At 42.6% G+C, this 26,077-nt stretch overlaps 1 protein-coding gene across 1 annotated transcript in view; it reads left to right on the top strand.

Annotated features, from left to right (window-relative positions):
• OGDHL (oxoglutarate dehydrogenase like) overlaps positions 1–26,077 on the top strand; it is a 260,916-nt gene that overhangs the window by 230,646 nt on the left and 4,193 nt on the right. The window contains exons 17-19 of the mRNA XM_030203286.1: positions 3,508–3,686; positions 6,817–6,888; positions 17,864–17,989. Of these exons, the coding sequence (XP_030059146.1) occupies positions 3,508–3,686; positions 6,817–6,888; positions 17,864–17,989 (377 nt within the window). The remainder of the gene's footprint in view (positions 1–3,507; positions 3,687–6,816; positions 6,889–17,863; positions 17,990–26,077) is intronic.

The following is a 26,077-nucleotide window of genomic DNA, read 5'->3' as shown; positions in this document are numbered from 1 at the left end:
CAACCTACCAAGATGCAAAGGGAACGTATGGATGCACCTTTCCTTTGAAAACTGCTCAAGTGAACAAAGGACCTGCAAGCATTATGCACAGATTTTTGCTGAGAAATACAAAAAAAAAGGGAAAATCCCAATCTACAGACACTGTTTTCTAATCCTATCCTAAACATGCTCCTTTGAATGCCTCCCCTCAACGCCAGCTTAAAGTAGGTGTGCTGTGGAGCACTTCATGCACTTTGAGCTTCATTGAACAAGAACACATGTTCAGCCAGTTTACATAGGTAAACTGTTACTTAGCTGAGCAAATGTCTTTAAAAATTGTCCTCCACTTAAACCTACTAAAACCTGGGCTTGCAAAAATAAATACTCCATAAATGGCCACAAACTTGAAGTTAATAATAATGTCCTTTTTCCTGTCTCATCTGCTTTCAGTTATGGCCTTTCTTTTGTTTTGTTTTGCTTTATCTTTTTTTTTCATTTCTTTTTCCTTCTCATTATTTTCTTTGTTTAAAAAGGAAACTATATTGCCATTAATTTGGTAGTTGATTCCTTTTCATGGTTTCTGTTCTTGTCTAGGTGCTTGAAGATGCTGCATTGTATTCAACAAAGCAGTTCAAACTTGAGCTTATGTAAAAGCTTTTCTTTGCACTTACATTGCCAAACTAAATGCCCTTAAACTGTAGATTTCAAACTAATATGAATACAAGGGTTGTAAATTTTACTCAGAGGGGAGGCTCTAGGCGTACAAATACAGTAGCAATAATTCTTCACTTAAACTTATCATGCAAGGTGGTTCCCTGTTGGGTTCTGGGAGTTTTGTTTATTGGAGGTTATCTACTTTTGCTTTCAGGAAGGTGAGGGGGTAGAGGTTTCCTACTGCTCTATTTGGTCAATTATTTATTTTTTTCTATATTAAGAAAATTTTGTTGCTCTGTGTTTGTTTTCAAATGACTGTATTCAAAGTGCCATGCTCAGACAACGGGTGACGGAACCCATGAGGGAAGGGTCGATGTTGGATCTAGAGCTCACTAATGGAGGAAGTGTTTCCAATGTCTGTGTGGATGCCCACCTAGGTAATAGTGATCATCACACGATATGGTTTGATGTAAGAGCAAAAGAGGAGTGCGGACACACAAAAATCAAAGTACTGGATTTCAGATGTACTGATTTTGGTAAAATGGGGGAATGCTTGAAGAAAGAGCTGACAGCAGGGGTAGAAAATGGAGAACTGGAAGTGTAGTGGTCCAAGCTAAAATCTGCTGTAAATAAGGCAATTGATCTTTATGCAAGGAAAGTAAACAAAAACATGAGAAATAGGGAGCCTATATGGTTCTTCAAACAAGTGGCTAAAAAAGTGTTGGCAAAAGAGGCTTCGTTCAAGAAATACAAAAGAACTCAACGAGAAGATCACGGAAAAGACTACCGGACTAAGTTCAAAGAAGCGAAGAGGGAAATTCAGCTAGCGAAAGCATGGGTGGAAGAAAAAAAGGCTAAAGAGGTAAAGAGAGGTAATATATTTTAGATATATTGGGGAAAGGAGAAAAAAATAGGAATGGAATTGCAAGACTGAAAGATACTGAGAATAGCTATATGGAGAGTGATGAGTATAAAGTGAATGTGCTAAACAAATACTTCTCTTTGGTGTTCACGGAAGAAAATCCTGGAGAAGGACTGTGGTCAGTAGCAGAGGGTATATCTTGGAATAGAGTAGATATTGCGCCGTTCATGGAAGAAAGCGTTTGTAAATGACTTGAAAATCTGAAAGTGGACAAAGCTATGGGGTCAGAAAGGATACATCCCAGGGTACTGAGGGAGCTCAGAGAAGTCCTGGCGGGACCTCTTAAGGATTTATTTAATAGATCTTTAGAGATGGGAGAGGTACCGAGGGATTGGAGACAAGTGGATGTGGTCGCTCTTCACAAAAGTGGAGACAGGGAAGAAGTGGGAAACTACAGGCCGATAAGCCTCACTTCGGTGGTAGGAAAAATAATGGAATCGCTGCTAAAGGAAATGATAGTAGACTTTCTAGAAGCCAACAAGTTACAGGATCTGAGGCAACATGGCTTTACCAAAGGAAAATCCTTCCAAATGAATCTGATTGACTTCTTGCTGCTCATGGATGGGAGGGAAAAGAAGGGGCTATTTCTTTACTTATGGATGTTTGCTTTTTTGGAAATAAAAATCTTTTCATTTTGTATTTAGCAGAGTATGGAAGAAAATGCATTTCTGTTACTTTACCAATATTTTCACTGCTTATAGCATCTGGCTTTCTTGGGGGGGCGGGGGGATCAAGGTGACTGTGTGGCGCAGGGGCATGATAGGAGCGGGGTAGGGTGTGGCTGGGGGGACGGGGCTGCTTTTTATTTTGTGTCCTCTATTTTGTCGCAGCAAATATGGTATTGTTAATCTTTGACACTTGTTAACTTCAAACAGAAAAATACAAAGGATACTGTTTTCAGCATGAAAGTATCAGCATGAAAACAGTAGAGCTTTTTTAAAGCTGTACATTTTATCCTACTTGATAAGTCTTTTTAACAGCTCTTTAGATAACACAGAGGATTCTTCCCTTATTTTTACAGGATTGATAGAGAACAGCACCTCAGCATACAAGGGGTTTGATATATCTATTTATATAGCAGAGAAAAGCACAACACATTACACTACAGTGCAGGCAGCTAAAAGAATGACAAGTTTATGCTGATTTGTTTCTGTCTGGATTTACCCTGAGAAATTACATTGAAGCTTGAAATCCAGCAAGGATAAGATTGTCTCTTGGTTGTATATTACAGTGGTCAGGATTCCTGGGGTATGGTCTGAGGCCAGGGGTAACCTGCAAAGAGGAGGTATATAGGGATGTGAGTACTTCTGAAGACAGGTATATGGAATTACTAAGTCAGGAGAGAACTAGCAAAAGGCAGGTACTCTGGAGTTGTTGAGGACTGGAGATTCAGAAGTCACAGGTACAGGAGTTGCAGGACAAGGCTCAATGGCAAAACATCTCAATGGAATTTATATTGCTGGGAACACTTGTTTCCCAGCCTATGGTTATAACTGTTTCCAGGGCCAGCCTGTTTCCTCTGCAGACATAGTTCTTTACTCTGTTTTTCTGACTTATGTCACTCAGGATTCTAGGGCTATTCCTGTGATGTTAACCAGCTTGTGATTAAGGCATCATTCTGCTTTTTTGAGCAGCCCTCAATTTAACTGCCACTCATGACTGATCCTGAGTTCTAATAATCTGAGTGCCTTCAGGAAATTCCCTTTCTTTGGTTACAAACATTTGCAAAGTCCACTGCACTAACCACTAGGCCACTCCTCCACTAGGCTGGATTTTGATCTAGTCTAATTTGCTGTCTAACAAAACAGCTCCACCACTTGAAATGTGAAAGTCTACTCCAGGTGTACTATATAGAGTTTGGAATGCATAAACATATTCCCATATCCCAGTTGTGTATTATGTTCAGCAGCATATCTTTAACAGAAATATATTTATTTTTGTTTTATATTTAGGTTTTGAACTTGGCTTTGCAATGGCAAGTCCCAATGCATTGGTGTGCTGGGAAGCCCAGTTTGGTGATTTTCATAATACCGCACAGTGTATAACAGACCAGTTTATCAGTTCTGGTCAGGCCAAGTGGGTGCGACACAATGGGATTGTGCTACTTCTACCCCATGGGATGGAAGGCATGGTAAGTCAACTGTACGAATGCCTAGGAAGACTCTCATATAAATGAAAACCAAAGTAATATAGCACCAACCCAGGGAAAAATTGTAGTGTTTGTTGTAGAATTCACAAAAGTAATGACCTTATTTAAGAAACCACTTCCCTCAAAATTTGTGTATTCCTTTTAGTAAAAAGAAGCAGACAGAAGTAGGAAGGCCTGTGGAATAGTCTAAAATTGGACATAACTTTCATTTCATATTTATTTGCCTATATAGTATATTTACCAAAGGTCAATTATTAAAACCAAACATCCAAAAGTATTTATATAACAAAAGATTGGTGTACCAATTAAGATATATAGAAAAACAGAGCACTTTTTGAGAAAAGCAAGGTGAAATTCTGGCTTGGGCTTTTTTTTTTTTTTTTAAACTCTGAAGGACGCTGAAATGTCAGTACATCTATATAAAGAATGAGCGTAGCTTGTCATTTATAAGGTTAGTCCTAAGGAATATGCATTCTGATTGGCTAATGGTAGCTCTTGCAATTTTTCAAAATATTTGTCACTGCAGGTGAAACTCTACCTTGTTTTGCTATATATGACATTATTGTCTGTTCCACTTAATTAAGGAGGCAAATCTATAACTGGGTACTTCCATATAGGCACCCTGAGTCTGCATGGTAGGTGCCTTTCTATAATAAAACCTGGGCACCCAGGTTCCATTGTAGAATACAAGCATAACCCAGTATCAGCGTTCCTAACATTTGGGCACCCACAGTTACACCAACCATTGAGTTGTTGTAAATGGGAGTGCCTAAATGCATAGAGTATTCTGTAAGTTATGTGTGTAAGTGGGAGCCCTGCCTATGTCCCATCCATTCTGCACCCGTGTGGATGCTCCCCTTGCAAATAAGCATTATGCAAGGTAAGCAAGTATTTTCAGAATAGCGCCAAGGTGCCCTTCTAGCACTTAACATGGGTATGTGTGCATATACATGCATAAGTGCTTGTATTCTGAACATTTATGCAAGTGCCAAGATTATTTATTTATTTATTTATTAGGATTTATTTACTGCCTTCTTGAAGGAATTCACTCAAGGCAGTGCACATTAAGAATTGATCAAACATGCAAAATAGGCAATTACAGCAGAAAACATATTCAAATAACAATACAAAGTATGGCATAGTATATATACTACTTACAATGTCAACACAATACATAATAGAACATTTTAATTGATAGTGAAGGGTAAAGCAAAGATGTAACATATAGGTAGGTAAGAGAGTAAGAAGAATTAGAAAGTAAGGTGACTGATTTAAAGAAAGTTGCACTTAAGGTCAGAGAGATGGTTAAATCAGCTAGGGTAGGAGTGGATTTAGAATTGCCCTTTTAGATTATATCTCTTATTTATGCTCATCCCATGGTATCTAGCACTTACTTGCAGTTTAAAACTGGTTCTATCATTGTATAAGATAGCTAAACAAGGATTGCAATATATGATATGTACAGATATCTTTATTATACTAGGTTTGCTTTCTTGCTCATAAATTAAAATATGTAGTGTAAGGCTTTCAGGCCATTTTTTTCTTCCAGCCACATAATTTTGAGAGACAATGGAGTAAATTGTGGAAACAGGTGCCATTTATTTGTGTGAAAAAGCTGATTTATATCTGTAAATTGTAATATACATATAAGTAGGGGGGGGGGGCTGATATTCAGCCTGCGGCAGTAAACAGTGTATAAGCTACATCAAAGGGTGAACTATTCAGTGCTGGGGCATGCATGGCTGACCCAGAAGTGAACCAGGCACCATCTGATGTTCAGACCGGTGCCTGGTTAACTCAGTATATAAATTTAAGGCAGCCTTTTTGCCATCCTAGCTTTTATGTGCTTACTTAGCCAGTTAGTTGACCGAATATTGCCACTAACTGGCTAAGTTGTGACCACTCAAACCAATAAATAGGCAAAACTTCAGCAATGTATCAAATATGTAAACAATCTTTGAAGCTGAAGACTCATAAATGTTTGTAAATCTTGGATTGAATATCTAATTCAATCTCATACTTGAACATTTTAAAAATTTTAAAAAGGAGGAAAAAGACCTCAAATGTCCCAGCATGGCAGCAAGCAATAAAATATTAATGCCCGCATTCATCGGACTCCAGTCTTCTCATCGGTCTAAAAAACATCCTTTCATAATTTTTTATTATTATTTTCTAATATTGGAGGTCCTCACTATAATTTTCTTGAACATTAAATAAAGCACTTAGCTCTTAATGCTTGTACCCAATAGGGCTCTCTGTTTCACTTTTATATAAGTTTCCTCAGGGGACTAAGTACTAAATATGTTGAATTGACCTAAAAAAAATATATAGTTCACTCAGTATATATTGATTATAAGAAAATAAACAAACTTACTTTTTTTAAGCCGACACCAGACTTCAAACATGGCGCTTACTGTCTGCATAACACCTACATTAACCCTAACTGGAAGCGAAACGCCACTTGTTTTAATAATTTTATCTATCACTGTTGTCATAGAAATCCGATCAAGCCCTTCAAAAAACATTATTTAAAAGGTCCTCTGTAGATCCCCTTCTTCTCAACAGAACTCTGTTCTTTAAAAAAAAAAAAAATGCTGTCCATTCAATGTGTGACTTTAAACCTAGTGGTCCCAGAGATTGTAAAGTATTGTGACTCCCCCATTCTCTGCCCTTGGACTACCCCTAACCTATCTGCTTGGTGAATGGCCAGTTAGTGGACATATTCAGCGTCACTACCTTAAATTAAGTACTGCTGAATATCAGTGTCTGGCTAGCTCAGTGGGGTTTAAGTGGGCAGGGGCCCTTTTATATATATAAGTGATGCCATTTATACATAACAAAATTGTATGTTGCACATACTAGTAATGGCACTCTGTTATTTTTTAACAAATTCATTTGTAAAATCGATTTCCATATTTTACATGGTGTCAAATATATATATATGCTGCTATTTTATAAAAGGCTTTGTCTGTGTTCACCAAGCCTGTTATAAAATATTAGTGTAACTTTAAATGCACAGGCTTAAACATTCATTTTCCTACCTAGATGACCTATACTAGGTTTTCTCCAGTGCTGATTAAATCCCTGTTTCTCTCAATTGATGTAATTACAGGGCCCAGAACATTCCTCAGCTCGACCTGAAAGGTTCCTGCAGATGAGCAATGATGACTCTGATGCTTATCCTGTAAGTAAATTGCTTAAAGCAAAGTGCTCGCTCTCTCCCTTTCCTGTCTTTTTCTCTGTCTAATATTCATTTTAGGACGAGGAAATGTTATTACTGCTAAACAGTACTCAGGTTGCTGTGCTGTGTTGATTCATAATGGAAGATAAATCTTTCTTTATTAACTAATGAATTACAGCAGGGCTGGATACTTAGGTCCTTGAGGACTACCAACTGGTCAGGTTTTCTGGCTAACCTTAATGAATAAGTATGAGATAGATTTGCATGCAGTACCTCCAGTGTCTACATATCTATCTCATGAATATTCATTAGAGTCTTCTGAAAACCTGATTGGTTGGTGGCATCCGAGGACTGGAGTTCCCAACCCTGAATTTTAGTACAGTATAATCCATCCTTTGGCATGGACAGACTTGGATTTGGGACCTTTGTTAGTAGAAGATTTTGTGGAAGATGCAACATACCGTGCACCCATTTTGTATTGACTGATCTGCTGTGCAGCACAGTTGTCTCCAAAGCAAGTTTATTTCTGCCTCACTGTAGAGGAAGAATGAGCATCAAACTATAACAAATCAATTTTCCAAAAAGTAAACTAATAGAAATAGCAACCGTTGTTTGCTTTCATTTGCCTAACCTATACACAATAGTGTCAAAATGACTGACGAAGGTCTATGCAATAAGGTGTAACTTGGATGCCATTATGCATTATCTAAAACAAAATGCTAAGCAGTAAGGCATGATAAGATAGGCTCCCAGAACATTAATGGATAAGCATTAAAAGTAATGCTGACCCTCATATAAAGGAAGAGGCATTAGAAGACAAAAGAGGCTTTGTGGTGCAGGCTGGGTGCTCTAAAGAATCATGGAGTGATCAGTGGGAGGAGGAGTTATTTCAGTTGTGGACTTGGTAGGGGTTGGCAAGAAGGTTGGATTAACAGGAGACAGCATGACATAAAAAAAACTGAAGCCGATTCCCCCAGCAGCAGCTATCTTTGTTTGTCCAAAACAATAGTAAATGCCATTGAAAACAATAGCAAACTACATTTTGCGTTTTCTCTGTTAGGAGTGGATTGGGGTGGGGGTGTAAGGGGGGTTGGGGAGCTTTTGAGGTGTCTGTGAAGGGGGGGAAGCAAATGAGCTGCTGCCCATGTTGCCGCTGTCACTGAGTCGGGCTGGGCTGCAGGGGATGTGGGCCCCCCCTGCAACCAGGCCCCGCTTGGTGACAGCGGAGGCGTGGACATCAGTTTGTTTGCTTCCTCCCTTCATAGACCACTCGAAGCTCCCCAACTCCCCTTACATCCCTTCCCGATCCCCTCCTAACAGAGAAGGCAAAATCTAGTTTGCTATTGTATTTAATGGTGTTTGCTATTATGTTGGACAAACAAAGATTGTCCACCCACTAGCTTCAGCCTATATAAAGGGCTAGATAGGTTCATTCTGTTTCCTGTTATTCCAGCTTCCCTTGGGATTTGGGTACAGGGGGGTTGGGGTGGGATAGGCTTGGGGAGTGTTGGGAAGTGTGGTGGGGGACTTAGTCTGTTCTATTTATTCAGTACAAGCAACAAAGCCCATTTCGTGAAAAATGAAACGGGCCCTAGGAAGGCTCTCGTCTAAGCGATTTCTCCTCTCTCCCCTGCTCTCCCCTCCATGTCCAGCGGTTCTTGCCTCCCCATCCCCTCCGTGTCCCACGATTATGGCCTTCCCTCCATGTCCAGCGATTCTCCTCTGCCCTCCCCTCCATGTCCTGTGATTCTGGCCTCCCCTCCATGTCCAGCGATTCTCCTCTGCCCTGCCCTTCCCTCCGTGTTCTGCGATTCTGGCCTTCCCTCCATGTCCAGCGATTCTCCTCTGTTCTGCCCTCCCCTCGCCTGCCCTGCCCTCCCATCCATGGCCAGTGACTCTGTCCTTCCTGTCGCCCTGCCTTTAAGCCATTCATCTTACCTCAGGTCGCAGCGGCGGCAGGCTGGGCTCACTTCGCCTCCAGCCTTCCCTTGCCTTCCCTCTCAGTGTCCCTCCCTCCTCTGACATCATTTCGTCTTTCCGCAAGGGCGGGACACTGAAAGGGAAGGGAACACTGGAGGTGAGCTGACGTCAGCATGCTGTTACGAGCCCAGCTATCCAGCCATCCAGGGAAACAGAGTTACCAATTATTATATAGATGGTTAGTAATATCTATGCTCTGTACTATTGTTCCCAAAGATGGAGACTTTTGGTCTTTGTTCATTTTGCTGAATTCAATAAACATTATTGTTAAAAAAAAAAGAATCTTTGTAGGGCCCACTGGAAATAATGTGGTATATAGCCATCCACTCGCTATTTACGATGAGCTTGATAAAATGTAAAAATGCAGCATTAGACAGAGCATTAATTTTTTTTATTAGCATATTTTAAAAATTACAACTTCCTAAATAACATACAAGGACATTTTAGAAAAGTTATCTTATTGATTTATTTTTCTTTTGCTTAACATCACAATGAAATAATGAAATATATCATTATCCAAACCTCAAGCCTATATTACTAGGGAACAGGAGAAAAATTAGGCAAGCAGTCATCTTATAAGGGAAGTCAGAAAGGGAAAATGATAATCTATGTACAGTTGTGCCTGTATGGAGTTTTAAATGTTTATCATGCACACTGGGCCTTTCACTTTGGGCTGATTAACTTGGGATTCCTTCTTCACCAAAACCCAGTAAACAGAAGCCGGCCGATACTCAGCAATTGGTTAACTTGCGTCTTGGCAGAAAACTGGTCATTTTCAGTGGCATTTAACTGGTTATCGCTGAAAATAAAACCAGCGATGTTGGGGGCATTCGGGTATATGACCGGTTAAGTCCTGATATTTGAATAAACTGGCCAGGCTTAGTGTCCAAATAAGGCTGTATAAAAAAAGCAGGCCTATCTTTGCCTGCTAAGCCATGGCCAGTTAAGTCTGAATATCGACTGAATCTGTCATACGCTAGCTGGCATTAGAAAAAACGGATAGTCAATGCTGGTTGCTGGAAACAGCTTGGCATTGAATATCCAGGTTAAACGCCGGCAGCGGGTAGTGAAAACGCTGTCAGCTGAATACCAGGCAGAAGGTTTTCTTCTCTTGAAGGCACCCTCCCTCCATATAGCAGTAAAATTATTCTGTTCCTCTCCTGAGGGCATACCCCACCCCTTCATAGTATAAAACTGTCTTGTCCTCAGCACTTGTCAGAGAGACATTCTCCTCTTCTTCCCAACCCCACGAAATGTGATAGTGGTTCAAAGTGCGTTTTTCCTAGCGAAAAAGGTGCCGGTACTGAAATGCCAGGCCAACCTTCAGGGCTGAGGTGATCACTGAGGGACCCATCCCACAATAGCCAGGCCCCCTGCAACCAGTCACAGAATCTATGACAAGGCAGAATTGGTGTGTAGAGCCTGAGCTCTTTCATTAAAACTTGGGGGCCATGGGTCAATTTTAGCAGACAGTGGAAAAAGGTGCCGGTACTCAGTACCCCCAAGTACCCCCTCAAAAAAAGCCCTGGTGGTTCAGTGCCTCCCAGTGTTGTCATCCACTGAGGGGTTGGTACAGGCAGGAGAACTCTGATGTCTTTCCTGTCTGTTCAAGACTGCCCATCTGGACTATTTCAGGAGGAATGAGTCATGTGATGACAATGGTATGCTATACATGTTTTCTTGGGTACCAAGATAATTGTTTTATATGATTGTATAATAGTTACTATTGGGCTCATTTTCGAAAGAGATGGATGTCCGTCTTTCGACATAAATTGGAAGATGGACGTCCTTCTCCCAGGGATGTCCAAATCGGTATAATCGAAACCCGATTTAGGATGTCTCCAACTGCACGCTGTCGCAAGGACGGCCAATGTTCAAGGGGGCGTGTCGGAGGCGTAGTGAAGGCGGGACTTGGTCGAGCATAACACTTGACGTTTTCACCCGGACCTGTTTTTCTTACGACTAAGGCACAAAAAGGTGCCTGAAATGACCAGATGACCACCGGAGGGAATCGGGAATGACCTTACTTCCCCAGTGGTCACTAACCCCCTCCCACCCTCAAAACACATCTTTCAAAATATTTCGTGCCAGCCTTTATGCCAGCCTCAGATGTCATACTCGGGTCCATAACAGCGCATTCAGGTCCTTGGAGCAGTTTTAGTGGGTACTGCAGTGCACTTCAGACAGGCGGACTCAGGCCCATACCCCCCCTACCTGTTACATTTGTGGAGGAAACAGCGAGCTCTCCATAACCCACCACAAACCCACTGTACCCACATATAGGTGCCCCCGTTCACCTGTAAGGGCTATGGTAGTGGTGTACAGTTTGGGTATTGGGTTTTTGGGGGCTCAGCACACAAGGTAAGGGAGCTATGTACCTGGGAGCAATTTATGAAGTCCACTGCAGTGCCCCCTATGGTGCCCAGTTGGTGTCTTGGCATGTCAGGGGGACCATTGCACTACAAATGCTGGCTCCTCCCACGACCAAAGGGCTTGCATTTGGTCGTTTTTGACATAGACGTTTTTGGGTTCGAAAATCGCCGAAAGTCAATGTCCATGTCTAGGGATGTCCAAATCTAGGGACGTCCAAATTTAAGGATTTGGATGTCCCTGATGGCATTTTCGAAACGAAAGATGGACGTCCATCTCGTTTTGAAAATACAGGTTTCCCCACCCCTGTATTTCTCCGTTTTGCAAGGACGTCCAAATCGGAATTTGGACGTGTCTTTCGAAAATGCCTCTCCATGTCATTTTCAACACAGCTTTGGTTCTCAGAAAGTGGTATATTAATGTTTTCTAATAAATAGATAGCACTGGAATTTTAGGCCACAGTTAATGCTGATGTTAGGGTAATTTTGTAAAGGCATTTTTGCACATGTATGACAATATACATGCATAAAATGCTGCATATAAAATTACCCTATGGTCAGTGGTGTGCTGGAGCTGGCTCGCACCGGCACGCAAGAGCCGGTTGTTAAATTTTCTTCCGACTTGCAAGCCGGTTGTTAAGAAGCGCGAGCCGGCTCTGGTTCTCCTCCCTCCCTCCTCCCTCCCTCCGGATCCTGCCCCTCACCGACTCCTTGTCCTTCGAATTCTTCAGGGCAGGCAGTCTTGCCTGCCCGCTGCCAGCGCTGACTCTCCCCCGCTGCCGGTTCGCGCTTTAAAAATGGCCACTGAGACTTCCAGAGGCGGCCTCGCGAGACTTCTGCTGAAGTCTCGGTGGCCATTTTGAAGCGCGATCCGGCAGCGGGGGAGAGTCAGCGCTGGCAGCGGGCAGGCAAGACTGCCTGCCCCGAAGAATTCGAAGGACAAGGAGTCGGTGAGGGACCGGATCCAGAGGGAGGGAGGGAGGAGAATTCGCTGAACAACTCAGGAGGGGGTGTCAGGGGAAAGAAGGGAGTCGCTGAGCATGGATGGATGGAGGGGAGAGAAGGGTCGCTGGGTATGGGTGCATGCAGGGCAGGGGAGAGGAGGGTCACTGGGTATGGGTGCATGCAGGGCAGGGGAGAGGAGGGTCAGTGCTGGACATGGGTGGATGGAGGGCAGTGGAAAGGAGGGTCACTGGGTATGGGTGCATGCAGGGCAGGGGGAGAGAAGGGTCGCTGGACATGGGTGGATGGAGGGCAGGGGAGAGGAGGGGAGAGAGAAGAAATGCTGGACATGGATGGAGGGGAGGGAAGAATGAGGAAGGAGATGAGATGAGGGAAAAGGAAGAGAGGAGAAAAACTGCACATGGATGAAGAAAATAGGCAGAAGCTGAGGAACAGAAATGAAGAAGAAAGGAAAGAAATAAATGGAAAGGAAGCCCTGGAAATGGAGTTAAGAGGACAGATAGCAGCAGACTCGGATACTGGGCCAGCATGATCAGAAAAACAGTCACCAGACAACAAAGTAGAAAAAAAATCATTTTATTTTCATTATAGTGTTTGGAATGTTTATTTATTTATTTATTATTGCATTTATATCCCACATTTTCCCACCTCTTTGCAGGCTCAATGTGGCTTACAATACATCATGAATGGTGGAAATATATTAGAAAATAGACATTTAGTGTTACAGAAGGATCTTGGGTAACATGATAATGATAAAACATGATAGTAATATAACAAGCAGATATTGTAAAACAGTTCTGAATATATGTGGAGGAGTGGTGTATGTTCACATTTGTTGATCTTTGTGGTATGCCTTATTAAAGAGATGGGTCTTTAGTAGTTTGCAGAAGTTGGTTAGTTCGTAAATCGTTTTTAAGTTGCGCGGCAGTGCGTTCCATAACTGTGTGCTCAAGTAGGTAAAGTTTGACGCATTCATTAGTTTGTATTTTAGACCTTTGCATTGGGGAAGTGCAGATTAAGGAATGTGCGGGATGATCTTTTAGCATTCCTGGGTGGTAAGTCTATCAGGTCTGACATGTAGGCTGGTGCATCTCCATGAATGATTTTGTGAACTAGGGAGCATATTTTGAACATGATGCGTTCTTTAAGTGGGAGCCAGTGTAGCTTTTCACGTAGGGGTTTAGCACTTTTATATTTTGTTTTACCGAATATGAGTCTGGCTACAGTGTTCTGGGCTGTCTGAAGTTTCTTGATTATTTGCTCTTTACAGCCGGCGTAGAGTGCATTGCAGTAGTCTAGATGACTGAGCACCATTGATTGTACCAGGTTACGGAAAACAGTCCTTGGGAAGAAAGGTCTTACTCTTTTTAATTTCCACATTGAGTGGAACATCTTCTTGGTTGTGTTTTTCGCATGGTTCTCAAGTGTTAGGTGTCGGTCGATGGTAACTCCAAGAATTTTTAGTGCGTCTGAAATTGGAAGATTCAGATTTGGTGTGTTAATGGTGGTGAATTTGTTCGTGTTATGTTGAGAGGTAAGTATTAGGCTTTGGGTTTTTTCTGCATTAAGTTTCAGCTGAAATGCATCCGCCCATGAATGCATGATATGAAGACTTTGGTTGATATCATTGGAAATTTCCTTTAAATCTTGTTTAAATGGGATGTAAATCGTTACGTCGTCTGCGTATATGTATGGGTTGAGGTTTTGGTTTGATAATAGTTTGGCCAAGGGTATCATCATTAAGTTGAATAGAGTTGGCGAGAGGGGTATCCCTGTGGGACTCCGCATTCAGGTATCCAATTGGCTGAAGTAGTCGAGTTATATGTCACTTGGTATGATCGTGTGGTTAGGAGTCCCTTGAACCAATTGAGGACGTTACCTCCAATTCCGAAGTACTCAAGAATGTGTAGTAGTATTTCATGATCAACCATGTTGAAAGCGCTTGACATGTCAAATCGTAGTAGTATGTTTTTTCCAGTTGCAATCATTTGTTTGAATTTAGTCATGAGTGTAACTAGTACTGTTTCAGTACTGTGGTTAGACCGAAATCCTGACTGGGAGTCGTGGAGTATTGAGAATTTATTTAAATAGTTCGTGAGTTGTTTGGTCACCATCCCTTCCATTAGTTTGGTTATTAAGGGAATGGATGCTACTGGTCTACAGTTGGTTAGTTCACTGGCACTTTTCTTTGTGTCTTGGGGTATGGGGGTGAGAAGAATGTTTCCTTTCTCCTTCGGGAAGAGTCCATTTTGTAACATATAGTTCAAGTGTTTCGTTATGTCTGTTATGAATTGTTGAGGGGAAGATGTCATAAGGTTGTTTGGACATATGTCTAGTTTGCAGTGAGATTTGGCAGATCTTTTGAGCGTTTGGGAGATGATATCCTCTGATAATGTTCACTTTGAGATTCAGGTGCTCAACATTAAAAGTTTATATTTATTTACTTATTTATGGCATTTTATCGCACATTAAACATGAATTAGATTGGAACCTGGGATCATTTAATTCCCCCCCCCCAGGCTCTCTCCCTGGCTATAGCCAGCTCTGCAATTTGGGGGGGGGGGCGCAGAGGGGGACGGGGGGCGCAGAGGGGGACCAGGGAGAGAGCCTGTTGTTAAACATTTACCAGAGAGAGGGAACTAAGTACAAAAACAAACCAAGCAAAAAAAACAGCACAAAGGGCCTTTAAAAACAAAAGGGAACACAGTTTTTTCATGTAAAAAAATTTTTAATGGTAAACTTTGCTTGAAGAAAGACCCGATACGGGCCGTGTTTCGGTGCCGCCGCACCTGCGTCAGGGGTCTTTTATTTTTTTTCTTGAACCTTAATAGATTCTGTGTAATTCCTCATCAAATCGCTCTATCTGTCTCCTATGGAATGGATGCCTGAGGAGATGATTACCGAGGCCAAAGAGGTTGATGAAGGAATGCAGGAGACACTGTTTACACGTACAAGATGACAGATGATGCAGCAGATGGCACTGATTAAATCACTTCCTGATATTCAGTGCTCTTAATCTTTCAGCGATTTGATGAGGAATTACACAGAATCTATTAAGGTTCAAGAAAAAAAAATAAAAGACCCCTGACGCAGGTGCGGCGGCACCGAAACACGGCCCGTATTGGGTCTTTCTTCAAGCAAAATTTACCATTAAAAATTTTTTTACATGAAAAAACTGTGTTCCCTTTTGTTTTTAAAGGCCCTTTGTGCTGTTTTTTTTGCTTGGTTAAACATTTACCAGCACACCACTGCCTATGGTGTACAAAATATGTGCTGTGCCATAAATGTGTCTATGTGACTCTGTGTTTTTGGGTAGAGTACATGCTTTATGTGTGAACATTTACACCTCCTCTCAAGTAGGTATAAATATCTATGGCTTCACTTCTGCCGTGATTTATACAGGATTTATTTATTTATTTGTTGCATTTGCAGGCTCAATGTGGCTTGTATTTTTATAAAGTGTAGGTTAATTTTATTTGATATACCTCTGAGAAGAATATCATCATAGCGGTGTACAATATAAACAACTAGAGAAGGAACTACAATGGTAAAAATTGTGAGAAAGGAACTACAATGGTAAAAAGGACAAGAATAGAAAGAGAAGGGAGAGAGAGTGAACAGAAGAAGATAGAGTCTAAGCATCTAGTGCCTCAGTCAGTGAAGAAAAAAGGAGTAAGGACAATAGACAGTGCATAAGAAGCTAGCTGCTCCACAACCAAATGACAAAGGGTCAATGGGCCCTAAGGGTCAAAGGATGGATCCATATCTTAGCTGAAAGAGGTGGGTTTTAAGAGCTGTCTTAAACTCTGTATGATTACAGAGTTTACGCAAGCTAAGTGGAAGTGTGTTCCAGAGCGAAGGACCAGCAGCCGAGAACATTGCTCACTAAAAAGTGGTTAAGGGGACTGTCTGTAACGTGGGCACGACTAAGAGACCTTGATCGAAGGAGTGAAGAATCCGGTTAGCAGATGTTGGACTAAAATGGGGGATTGACCAGTTTGTAGAGATTTATGGATCAGAATCAGTATCTTGAACTGCACACAAACATCTATAGGAAGCCAATGTTCCTGGTAAAGCAAGAGAATAACATGTGATCAATTTAACTGCTACATTTTGGATAACCTGGAGGCATTGTTGGATAGCCTGGAGGCCTTGTAATTCCCATTGGCTCAAACCATTGAAAACAGTGTTACAGTAATCAATATTATAGATAACTAAGGCATGAACAAAAACAGTGCAACTCTACAGGTTCCAGGAAAAGATGTAGAGATTGAATATGCCAGAGGCGAGAAAACCACTTAGAGACTACAGATGACACATGAGAGGAAAAGGTAAGAGCAGAGTCAATGGTAACACCCATGATTTTAAGGGAACCCTGAATGGGAATAAGTGTATCAAGCAACTGTATCCGATCTGCAATAGTCAAAGTACGAACTTGGTAGAATATCATTGCTTCAGTCTTTGATAAATTGGGCTTCATCCTGTAAGTGATATCCATCGTAGGATCGTCTCTAATTTCTGTATCAAGGAGGGGAAGACAGAAGGGTCAGAGTGGTCAAACAGTAACAAAATTTGAACATTGCATATATAAAGGGGATGAACCTGGCATCTGCAATGAGAGCTATGAAGTGATTGAATAATAAATGAGCTAAGAGAGAGCCTTGGGGCACTCCACAATGAGATGGATTCCGAATATATATCCTGTCAAAGTACATGGAAAGAGCGACCAGACAAGTAGAATTGAAACCAGTACCACGCCGCATCTCTAACCCCAATATCCCACAGCCTCTCTTGGGGTAGTGAGTGGGCTATCTATACAAAACAGAGGACTACTACATATATCCGTAGTGCTACAATATGGTAGTGAGTGGGCTACCAGATTAAGCATGGAAACAAGGTCAATTGATAATAACAATAGTGCTAAATTATGAGATAAGGTGACCTGTAGAGTAGTAATTAGAGCTATAAGGGCAATCTCAGTATTATAGAAAGCATGGAAGTTCGTTGGATTAGAGTAGAGGAGGGCAGAAGCCACATCAATGTGATCTGTCAACCGCGCAAATACAAAAGATTCTGTCACATTGCCCTGAAATAAGTTAGAGATAGGGCGGGAATTTGAGACAGCATCATGGAAGTCTGTCCAGCATTGGTTTTGCTTCCCAGTTTCTGGTGTCTCCACCCAGTTTCTGTTAAGATTCCGTGGATCTGTTTAAGAAGGGTTGGAAGAGGTTTCATGTTTAGGGAATTTTTTCAAATTTAGTGGGGGTAGATTTAATAAGGGCCGTAGTTTAACAGTGGTGAAGAGTGAGTTGGAAGGGGGATGGTGCCAAGCAGCTGCACTAATCTGATGACACTATGGTGGGAAAGTTAATTACTGCAATCTGCATTAAAGCCTTTTTAATATTAAAAAGCTTTTCATCATGTGACTCAGCTCATTCTTTATTTTTGTGATCATTCCGCATATATTTGTAGCGTTACTCGTAATGCATATGTGAGTGTTACCAAAAATGCTTGTTAACATATTTTTACATGTGTTAAGCATTTTAGCATTAACACTGCTTAGTAAATAGGTCTCTTTATTTACAGTGCTGGACAAAGAATATAAATTACAAAGAGGGAGACTGGCAGTGGCTGATTTTCCCGTTTCTCATTATTTCTTTATTTAGGAGTTTAGCCCGGATTTTGACATTTGTCAGCTTTATGAATGTAATTGGATTGTGGTGAACTGTTCCACTCCAGCTAATTACTTTCATGTTCTCAGAAGACAGATCTTACTTCCATTCCGAAAACCGGTGAGTAATGTAATAAGATTAAAAAAAAAAATCTTCATTGCAGGTTTTGTACTTTTACATCCATATTTAAAGATTGGCAAAAATAAAAGTAAAGTTGTCTCATGCAATTTTGTACTTTTATTCTAGTAGCCTAGAAAACAAACAGAAATCTCAGCAATTTGTGATACCTTTTTAAGTAAGCAACAAAAAAAATTCTGTACATGAGATTTCAACAACCATACAGGGCCGCTGAGAGGGGGGGGGGGGGAAGATTCCCCTGGGCCCGGCCTCCAAGGGGTCCAGGAGCCGGGGTCTCTCTCTTTCTTCTGTTCCTGATGGGACCTGGGTGAGCGCATCCCGACAGGAGCAGGAGAGAGAAAACTCTGATGCCCTGCCTTCCTTAGAGGCTGGGAGGGAACAGACACAGGGCTTCGGGGCCTCTTTTTTGCCTTCCTCCAGCACTGTTCTTCACTTTGCCACATTGCCTGCGCTGTGGCTGCTTTTTCCCTAACACCGTGCACACTCTGTTTTGATAAAATTGAGCATGCGCAATGTGAGTGGAAAAGCAGGAGCAGGGCATGTCCAAAATGTATGCACGCTGTTATAAAATCATGCCTTATTGCACAGAAAATGTCCATACATACGTGGGGCTGCTCTGAGCAGGCCTAACTGTTGGTTCATTCATTGTTCAGTGCTTAAGCATGGTTCTTAATAACACTCTTTTCAGTGTGGTTTTCCCCAAACTTTCATTGCTTGTTAGAAGAGCTTCAAATGTATTGAAGACCTCAGATATGCTGGAGGGTTTAGGGTCCCGCTCGGAATTTTGGTGATTGTGTCATGGTACAAAAACAACTGTTACAACCTATATTGGACCTCACATCCCTGGATCTGGGATGTCTACCCTATGCAGTGCTGTGGGTCCATCATTGAAACACTAAAGAGTGTTTGTAGAGCATTGGCCTAGGGGTAACATATTAGACCTGAGGGTTAGGAGACCAGGGTTTAATTCCCACCAGATCTACAGCTGCCCTACTCCCCCACCCCTGTGGTAATGTTTTGGGACTGACAACCAGACCTTGTGGACAGATGTGCTCAGGAAGAGGTTTTTAGGTTGAACAGTGGGAATGGTATACATGGCTGTTTGGTCTTCAGAAGGGTGCCTTAGGTTCTTCTTCACTCAGAGATATATTTTAATTTATTTTTTGTTACATTTGTACCCCGCGCTTTCCCACTCATGGCAGGCTCAATGCAGCTTATATGTTCTCCTCCTAAGGCATCAGTACAAATGCTCGTGAGCTACAGCTCCAGAGCAACTGTGGTAGCCTGTTGTTCAAGGGTGGTGAGTTCACATCCCAAGGAAACCAGGTGTGTTAGCCACATGTAACATGCATGCAGAAAAAGTTTTTTTTCTGCATGGAAATGGCAACCACCCTGCATTCTGATGACATCTGAATTCTGCGTTAAAATTTGCATTCTCAATCAATGGTGGCCAAGGTGAGTGGTATTTGTTCTTTGGGGCTTCAAACACTGTGTTGCCATGATGTAGATGTAATTAAGAATTCAAATGGATGCATGCCTTCAGTGCACTGTACAGCCTGTTCACTTGCATTCAGTGTGCACTGTGCACCAGGAGTAGGGTGGCCTGGATCTATTGCAGGGCTCTTTGCCACCCTAGCTCCTCCTCCTGTTCCTCCCCAGCTCCTCCTCCATGGGGCCTGGGAGATCCTGGCCCTCCAGCTTACCCTCTGCCTTAACGCCTTCAGCCCCCTCCACTTCCTCCTCCTCTTCCAGCTCTGGTGGTGCTGCTGCTGCTGGCACTGGGTCTTCTTCCTCCTCAGGAGCTTAGTCTTGGGCAGCTTGATCATCCGTATGAGGAGATAAAATGTGACATGAGCATGAGCAGGTATTAGTATGTGCCAACATAGCAGGAACCAGGCCCAAAGAAGGCTGACAGGGACACATTTGACATGTTGGATAGATATGACCACACAACTCACTGATTAGCTATATGGAAGAGTGATCAACAGCCAGTGCAACAGTTCCATGACAGTATAGGGTGAGACATTCATTGAGTAGATATGTGATTTGCAGAGGTTTTTATCAGCTGCCCTGGACTCCTGTCCTTTTGGCTGCCTTCCATGCTTGTTCCCTACACCCCAGGATGATTATGTCCAGGAATGACCAACATATTAATGCTTGTAATTGGTTCACAAGGCAGCCTGGAACATTAATTTCCTGATCAAAATACTGGCCATGAATAAAGCCTGGCTACCCTGTAACCCAAAGGTTTTCTCTGCATAAGTCCAATCACATGTCGATCTGGAAGAGAGTCAATGGTTATATGGAATGTATGGTGCCCAGTTTTACCTTGCCTTTTGGATGTGTCTGACCTCTGACCCCAGCCACTGTTCCTGGGCCAACTGTGGCTGGTACCTCCCTTTCCAGGGCACTCAGTGTTGTTGTGCTGTTGGGTCCCTCTGCCTCACTCTGGTGGTGTTTGTTGTGGACTTTGCTCCACATATACCACCATTTCTTTTTTAGATCCTCCACCTCTCGGTTCTGGTGGTAGATGGTATTAAGCCTATGGCAGATGTGCTGCGAGATAGCAGGTTCTGTATTGGCGCTGGTTCTGTTTGCTGCATCCCCATAAAGGACAGTATAATTGACCTTCACCTCAGCCACCAAGAGGCGCAGTTCACTGGGCAAAAAATTACCCTTCCTTTTGGTTGCCATTGTATCTGCACCTAAAGGTTCCATGTGGAGTATGGCGGCACTATTTGTAATCTAACCAAAGGCTTTGGTGTAAAATGGTATGGCGTGGTAACGTCAGCACCGATCTCTCATAAATGGCGTCCAGGTAGGTGTATGTGAGTTTGTTCTTGGGACTCAGAGAGGGTGTGTTTGTGTTCTCTGTGACACGCTTTGGGTGAAGGCCAAGAAGCATTGTCATCGGTAGCCCTCGATGCATGGTGCCAGGAGTTCTGGAGTGTCAAAGGATTTGGCACCCAAGAAGCGTCGGCACCAGGAGGACTGCTCCACCTCCATATAAGAGGTGCCGATGTGCCGGTCTCTCAGCAGCCAAGATCCAGCTCCCGTGGTGACCTCAGTGGTTCTGCAACCTGTTCCTGAGCCGGCACCCCAGCTTTTCCTAGTGTTGACCCTCGATGAGCACATCCGAGCCTTGTTATCTGAGCTGCTGGATGGCCTCATGCAATAGTGTGCATTGGCTTTGGGGGTGCTTGCGATTACTCTGTTTTCCGTTTGTTCTAAACTACCCCAAGTCCCATCTTCACCCTGTTCAGCAGTTGGAGTTCATAGGAGCCCTGCTTGATGCTCAGATGGCTCGAGCCTACCTCCTGGTGACGAGAGCGGACAATCTTCTCTTACTTGCATCTAAGGTTCATGCCTCTCAGCAAGTCACAGCTTGGCAGATGTTGAGATTGTTGGGCCACATGGCTTCCATAGTGTATGTTACATCCATGACACGTCTTTACATGAGATCCGCTCAATGGACCTTAGCTTCTCAGTGGTATCAAGCTATGGGGAGTCTAGAAGATGTCATCCAGATATCCCCAGAGCTAGTCCGCTCCCTTTAGTGGTGGACCGTTCAATCCAGTTTGACTCTGGGACTTCCATTCCAAATTCCTCAGCCACAAAAAGTGCTGACGACAGATGCATCTCTCCTGGGATGGGGAGTTCATGTAGATGGGCTTCACACTCAAGGAGCTCGGTCCTCCTAGGAAACGAATCTTCAGATCAATCTCCTGGAGCTCTGTGTGATCTGGAACACTCTTAAGGCTTTCAGAGATCGGCTATCTCACCAAATTGTTCTCATCCAAACAGACAATCAGATTTCAATGTATTACACAAACCTACAGGTGGGCACCGGATCATGCCCTCTGTGTCAGGAGGCTGTCCAGATGTGGCACTGGGCTCGCCAACATGGCATGTTCCTTTGAGCCACTTATCTGGCGGGCAAAAACAATGCCCTGGCTGACTGAGCAGGATAATGCAACCTCACAAGTGGTCTCTCAATATGGGCATAGCCCGCAAGATCTTCCAAGTGTGGGGCAACCCCTCGGTGGATCTTTTCGCCACTCAGATCAACCACAAGGTCCTTCAGTTCTGTTCCATGCTTCAGTCCCATGACATGGTCTTCTGTATTCGTATCCTCCCATACCTCTAGCGGGGAAGACTTTGTTGAAACTCAAGCAAGACCACGGAACCATGATTCTGATCGCACCATACTGGCCATGGCAGATAAGGTTCCCTCTTCTTCTGGAGTTATCCTCCGAAGATCTGTGAAGATTGGAGTATTTTCTGACCCTCATCATACAGAATGAGGGGTCGCTTCTGCATCCCAGCTTCCAGTCTCTGGCTCTCACAGCTTGGGTGTTGAGATCCTAGAATTCACTTCCTTGGGTTTCCTGGGTCTTGCTGGCTTCCAGGAAAGACTCCACTAAGAGGTGCTATTCTTTTAAATGGAAGAGGTTTGCCGTCTGTTGTGAGCAAGGCCCTAGATCCTCTTGCTTACCCTGCACAGACTCTGCTTGAATACCTTCTACATTTATCAGAGTCTGTAGAAGGTAAGCTCATTTCTGGACAGCCTCTAGTTGTTCGCTTCATGCTTTTGTCAAAGCCCTCTGTTAAACCTCCACCAGTGTCATGGGATCTCAATGTTGTTCTCACCCAGCTGATGAAAGCGTCTTTTGAGCCACTGAATTCCTGACATTTGACGTACTTGGCCTGGAAGGTTATTTTCTTGGTAGCTGTTACTTCAGCTCGTAGGGTCAGTGAATTTCGTACTAGTGGATGCACCTTATACTAAGTTTCATCTCAACAGAGTAGTCCTCCGCACACACCCTAAGTTCCTTCTGAAAGTGGTGTCAGAGTTCCACCTGAACCAGTCGTTTGTCTTGCCAACATTCTTTCTCCTACCTCATGCCCATCCTGGTGAAACAGCTTGCACACCTTGGATTGCAAGAGAGCATTGTCCTACTACATGGAGCGGACAAGGCCCCACAGAGAGTCCGCCTAGCTTTTTGTTTCTTTTGATCCCAACAGAATGGGGGTCGTCATCGGGAAATGCACCATTTCTAATTGGCTAGCAGATTGCATTTCCTTCACTTATGCCCAGGCTGGGCTGGTCCTGGAGGGTCATGTCAGAACCATGGCTACTTCTGTAGCCCACTTGAGGTCAGCCTCCACTGAAGAAATTTGCAAGGCTGCGATCTGGTCTTCAGTCCACACATTCACATCATACTATGCCTTGAGCAGGATACCCGACTCAACAGTTGGTTCAGGCAGACAGTGTTGCAGAATCTGTTTGGGGTCTAGAATGCAACTCCACTACTATGTCTGTTTTATTGTGTTCCACGCTGCACTCTCATTCAAATTATATATAGTTTCAGGTTAATCTGTGTTCAGTTTATCTGTGTTTCCAGTTGACCTATGTTTGTTGTTTTTGGTGAGCCTAGATGCTAGGGATTCCCCACTTGTGAGAATTATAAGCTTGCTTGTCCTCGGAGGAAGCGCGGGTACTTACCTTTAGCAGGTGTTCTCTGAGGATAGCAGTCTTTATATTCTCACATTCCCTCCCACCTTTCCTTGAAGTTATCTCCTTTGTAGTTTTTTTACTTTATTTGTTGCTGAAATATTAAACTGAGGAGACCGCTTTCTCATGGCGAGCAGGAGGCACTCGTGCATGTGTGGTGGAGCGTGTCTCACGCTCTACAAAGCTCTCATACTTTGGTAAATTCTGAACTGGGCAATGCAGGTCTGCGTTACCCACTTGTGAGAATGTAAAGCCTGCTGTCCTCGGACAACACCTGCTACAGGTAAGTACCTGCGCTATACATAAGGGCTTTAATAGTACCTTAACGTATTGTAGGCTCAGGTCATGCAGTGTCTTAGATGAGATGTGACCAAGCTTGGTGCTATCTTTTTTGCTGTCTTGTATGAATGGTTACTATTTCCCCCCCCCCCCCCCCCCCCGTTCCAGTGAATTGCATTGGAGTCTTTCACAAGCTTCTGTTTAGTCCAAATAACTAAAATACAATACATGATTATTTGAACTTTAATCTTGCAAGAGTCAATATGAGAACCGGAAACCTTGCATTTCAAGAGATCTGGAGTAGTGTTGGCACTTGAAGAAACCAGCAGTCAATGGTCGAAGAGCTGTTTCCCATGATTCTATGGTACAAGAGATGTTAAGCCGCAATGACTGTGTCTACAGACTCACATGGAACTGGGATTCATGCCTATAAATAATTAGCTTGACTGAAATATAAGCATTTGAGACAAAAAACATAGAATGAAACTGGTAATCTCTTGCTCTAAAACCCGGATTTTCAATTCTAAGACTCAATAGTTCAAGTTGAATCTCTGGCTTTGTGGAATAAAGTTGTGTGACAGTTCATGTTCAGTAAACAGCAGTTTACAGTAATAAAGGTGAAAATCTCAGCTTATTTCAGCTCCTATAAACTAAAACTAGCTGTCAGATTCCCAGCTTCGGGGTGACACCATATCAGTGCAAACCTTTACTGTGGTAACAAAGTTGAGTCCATAAAGGTAAACAAGCTACAGGGGCTGTGGAAACTTTTATCATCAACATCCAGCCTCTGATTTCTTGGTCTCTTGCTGGTTCTCCTAGATACACTCATATGATACCAGTAATTGGAAATATCATTCGTTAGGAATAATTCATGGTCTCCCATCTTTGAGCCACATCACACACTGCCTTAATCATTTCCCTTTGCACCTCCAGAAAAGATTACAGCAATAACTGAATTAGTAAACCAGAGCATTATGCAGAACAGCAGATTTCAATTCCATTGTTATAAAAAGCTTAGAAACACCAAGCAGCAATTTTGATCTTGGTGTAGTTTTTGAAAATGCTTAAGGGAGATTCAGGGAGTAGGCATGTAAATGGTAGTAATGATTAAGTTGTAATATCAGTCAGTGACATAGTTAGGACTGAATGGATCCTTAGTGGATAAATTAAGTTGGAGTCCTGTAATGTGATCTGTTCTCCAGTTCCCTCCCCTTAAGACATATGAACTTCAAAATCAGTATTTAGACAACACCCTCCCCCCCCCCCACCCCGGATTCTGTAGATGACGCTCAAAATTACGCGTGCAATTTCACCTCCGTAATATTCAAAAGCATTTAACCAGCCATGGTCGGCACCTGGCCGGTTAAATGCACCATAACCATCTATTCGCAAATTTTCAGCAGGACATGGCCGGCCATGACCTGCTGAAAATTCATGATTAGCTGGTTCTATTGCACAATATATCTGGCTGGCCATCAATTTTCAGCACAAGTTTGGTGGCCATATTTGGCCGCGTGAATACAAGGCCTATCTTTGGCTGGTTCAAACTTAACCGGCCAGTTCTGAAGATCAGCTTGGCCAGTTAAGTTTGAATCAGAAATGGCCCGGCATTGAATATCTGAGCATTGCTTTGACTGCGAGAGTTAGCCAGGCTAACTCCCGCAGTCTGAATATTGGGCCCTAAATCTTTATGCACTGCTTAACTTCTAATTCTGGGACTTAACTGGCAATTGAAATAACAAAATATCTGAGGCTCAGGATGCTAGGTTAAGCCACACCTCTGTCCCAACACAAAATTTAAGAATTTATAGAATATCATTTCTAAGAGTTCTAAAGCAAGATCAAATAACTGATACCCATTATAGCAGTGATTATATTGAAAGACAAATCCTAGTTTTTACTCCTACAAGCAACAATTTTAATATAGGAAAAAAAAACCCTTAGCCTCCATACCTATAAGGCACACACTGAGAATCTTATGAATGGGATGATAACGTTAACACTTTGTTATGATGAGAGTAGAAGGTATTATAGACAGCCATATGAAATCATGAATCCAATGTCTTAATTTAGTTTTAAGACTAATACAGATATATTCGGAGACTCAGATGCTTGTTTATTAAGCAAAATTAAAATGTCAAAATGTACTAAATGCCAAATACGGTGCTTAACACTCATGGTAACACATTAACATGTGTTATTGGTAATAAATCAGTGAAACTATTGACCTCTGTGAACCTGTTTCAAAGTGTGTATCATTTTGTGCTGTTCAATTT

Source organism: Microcaecilia unicolor, chromosome 5 (assembly GCF_901765095.1).
Source record: "Microcaecilia unicolor chromosome 5, aMicUni1.1, whole genome shotgun sequence".
Classification (NCBI taxonomy): Eukaryota; Metazoa; Chordata; class Amphibia; order Gymnophiona; family Siphonopidae; genus Microcaecilia; species Microcaecilia unicolor.
This window is presented reverse-complemented; position numbering and strand designations above follow the sequence as displayed.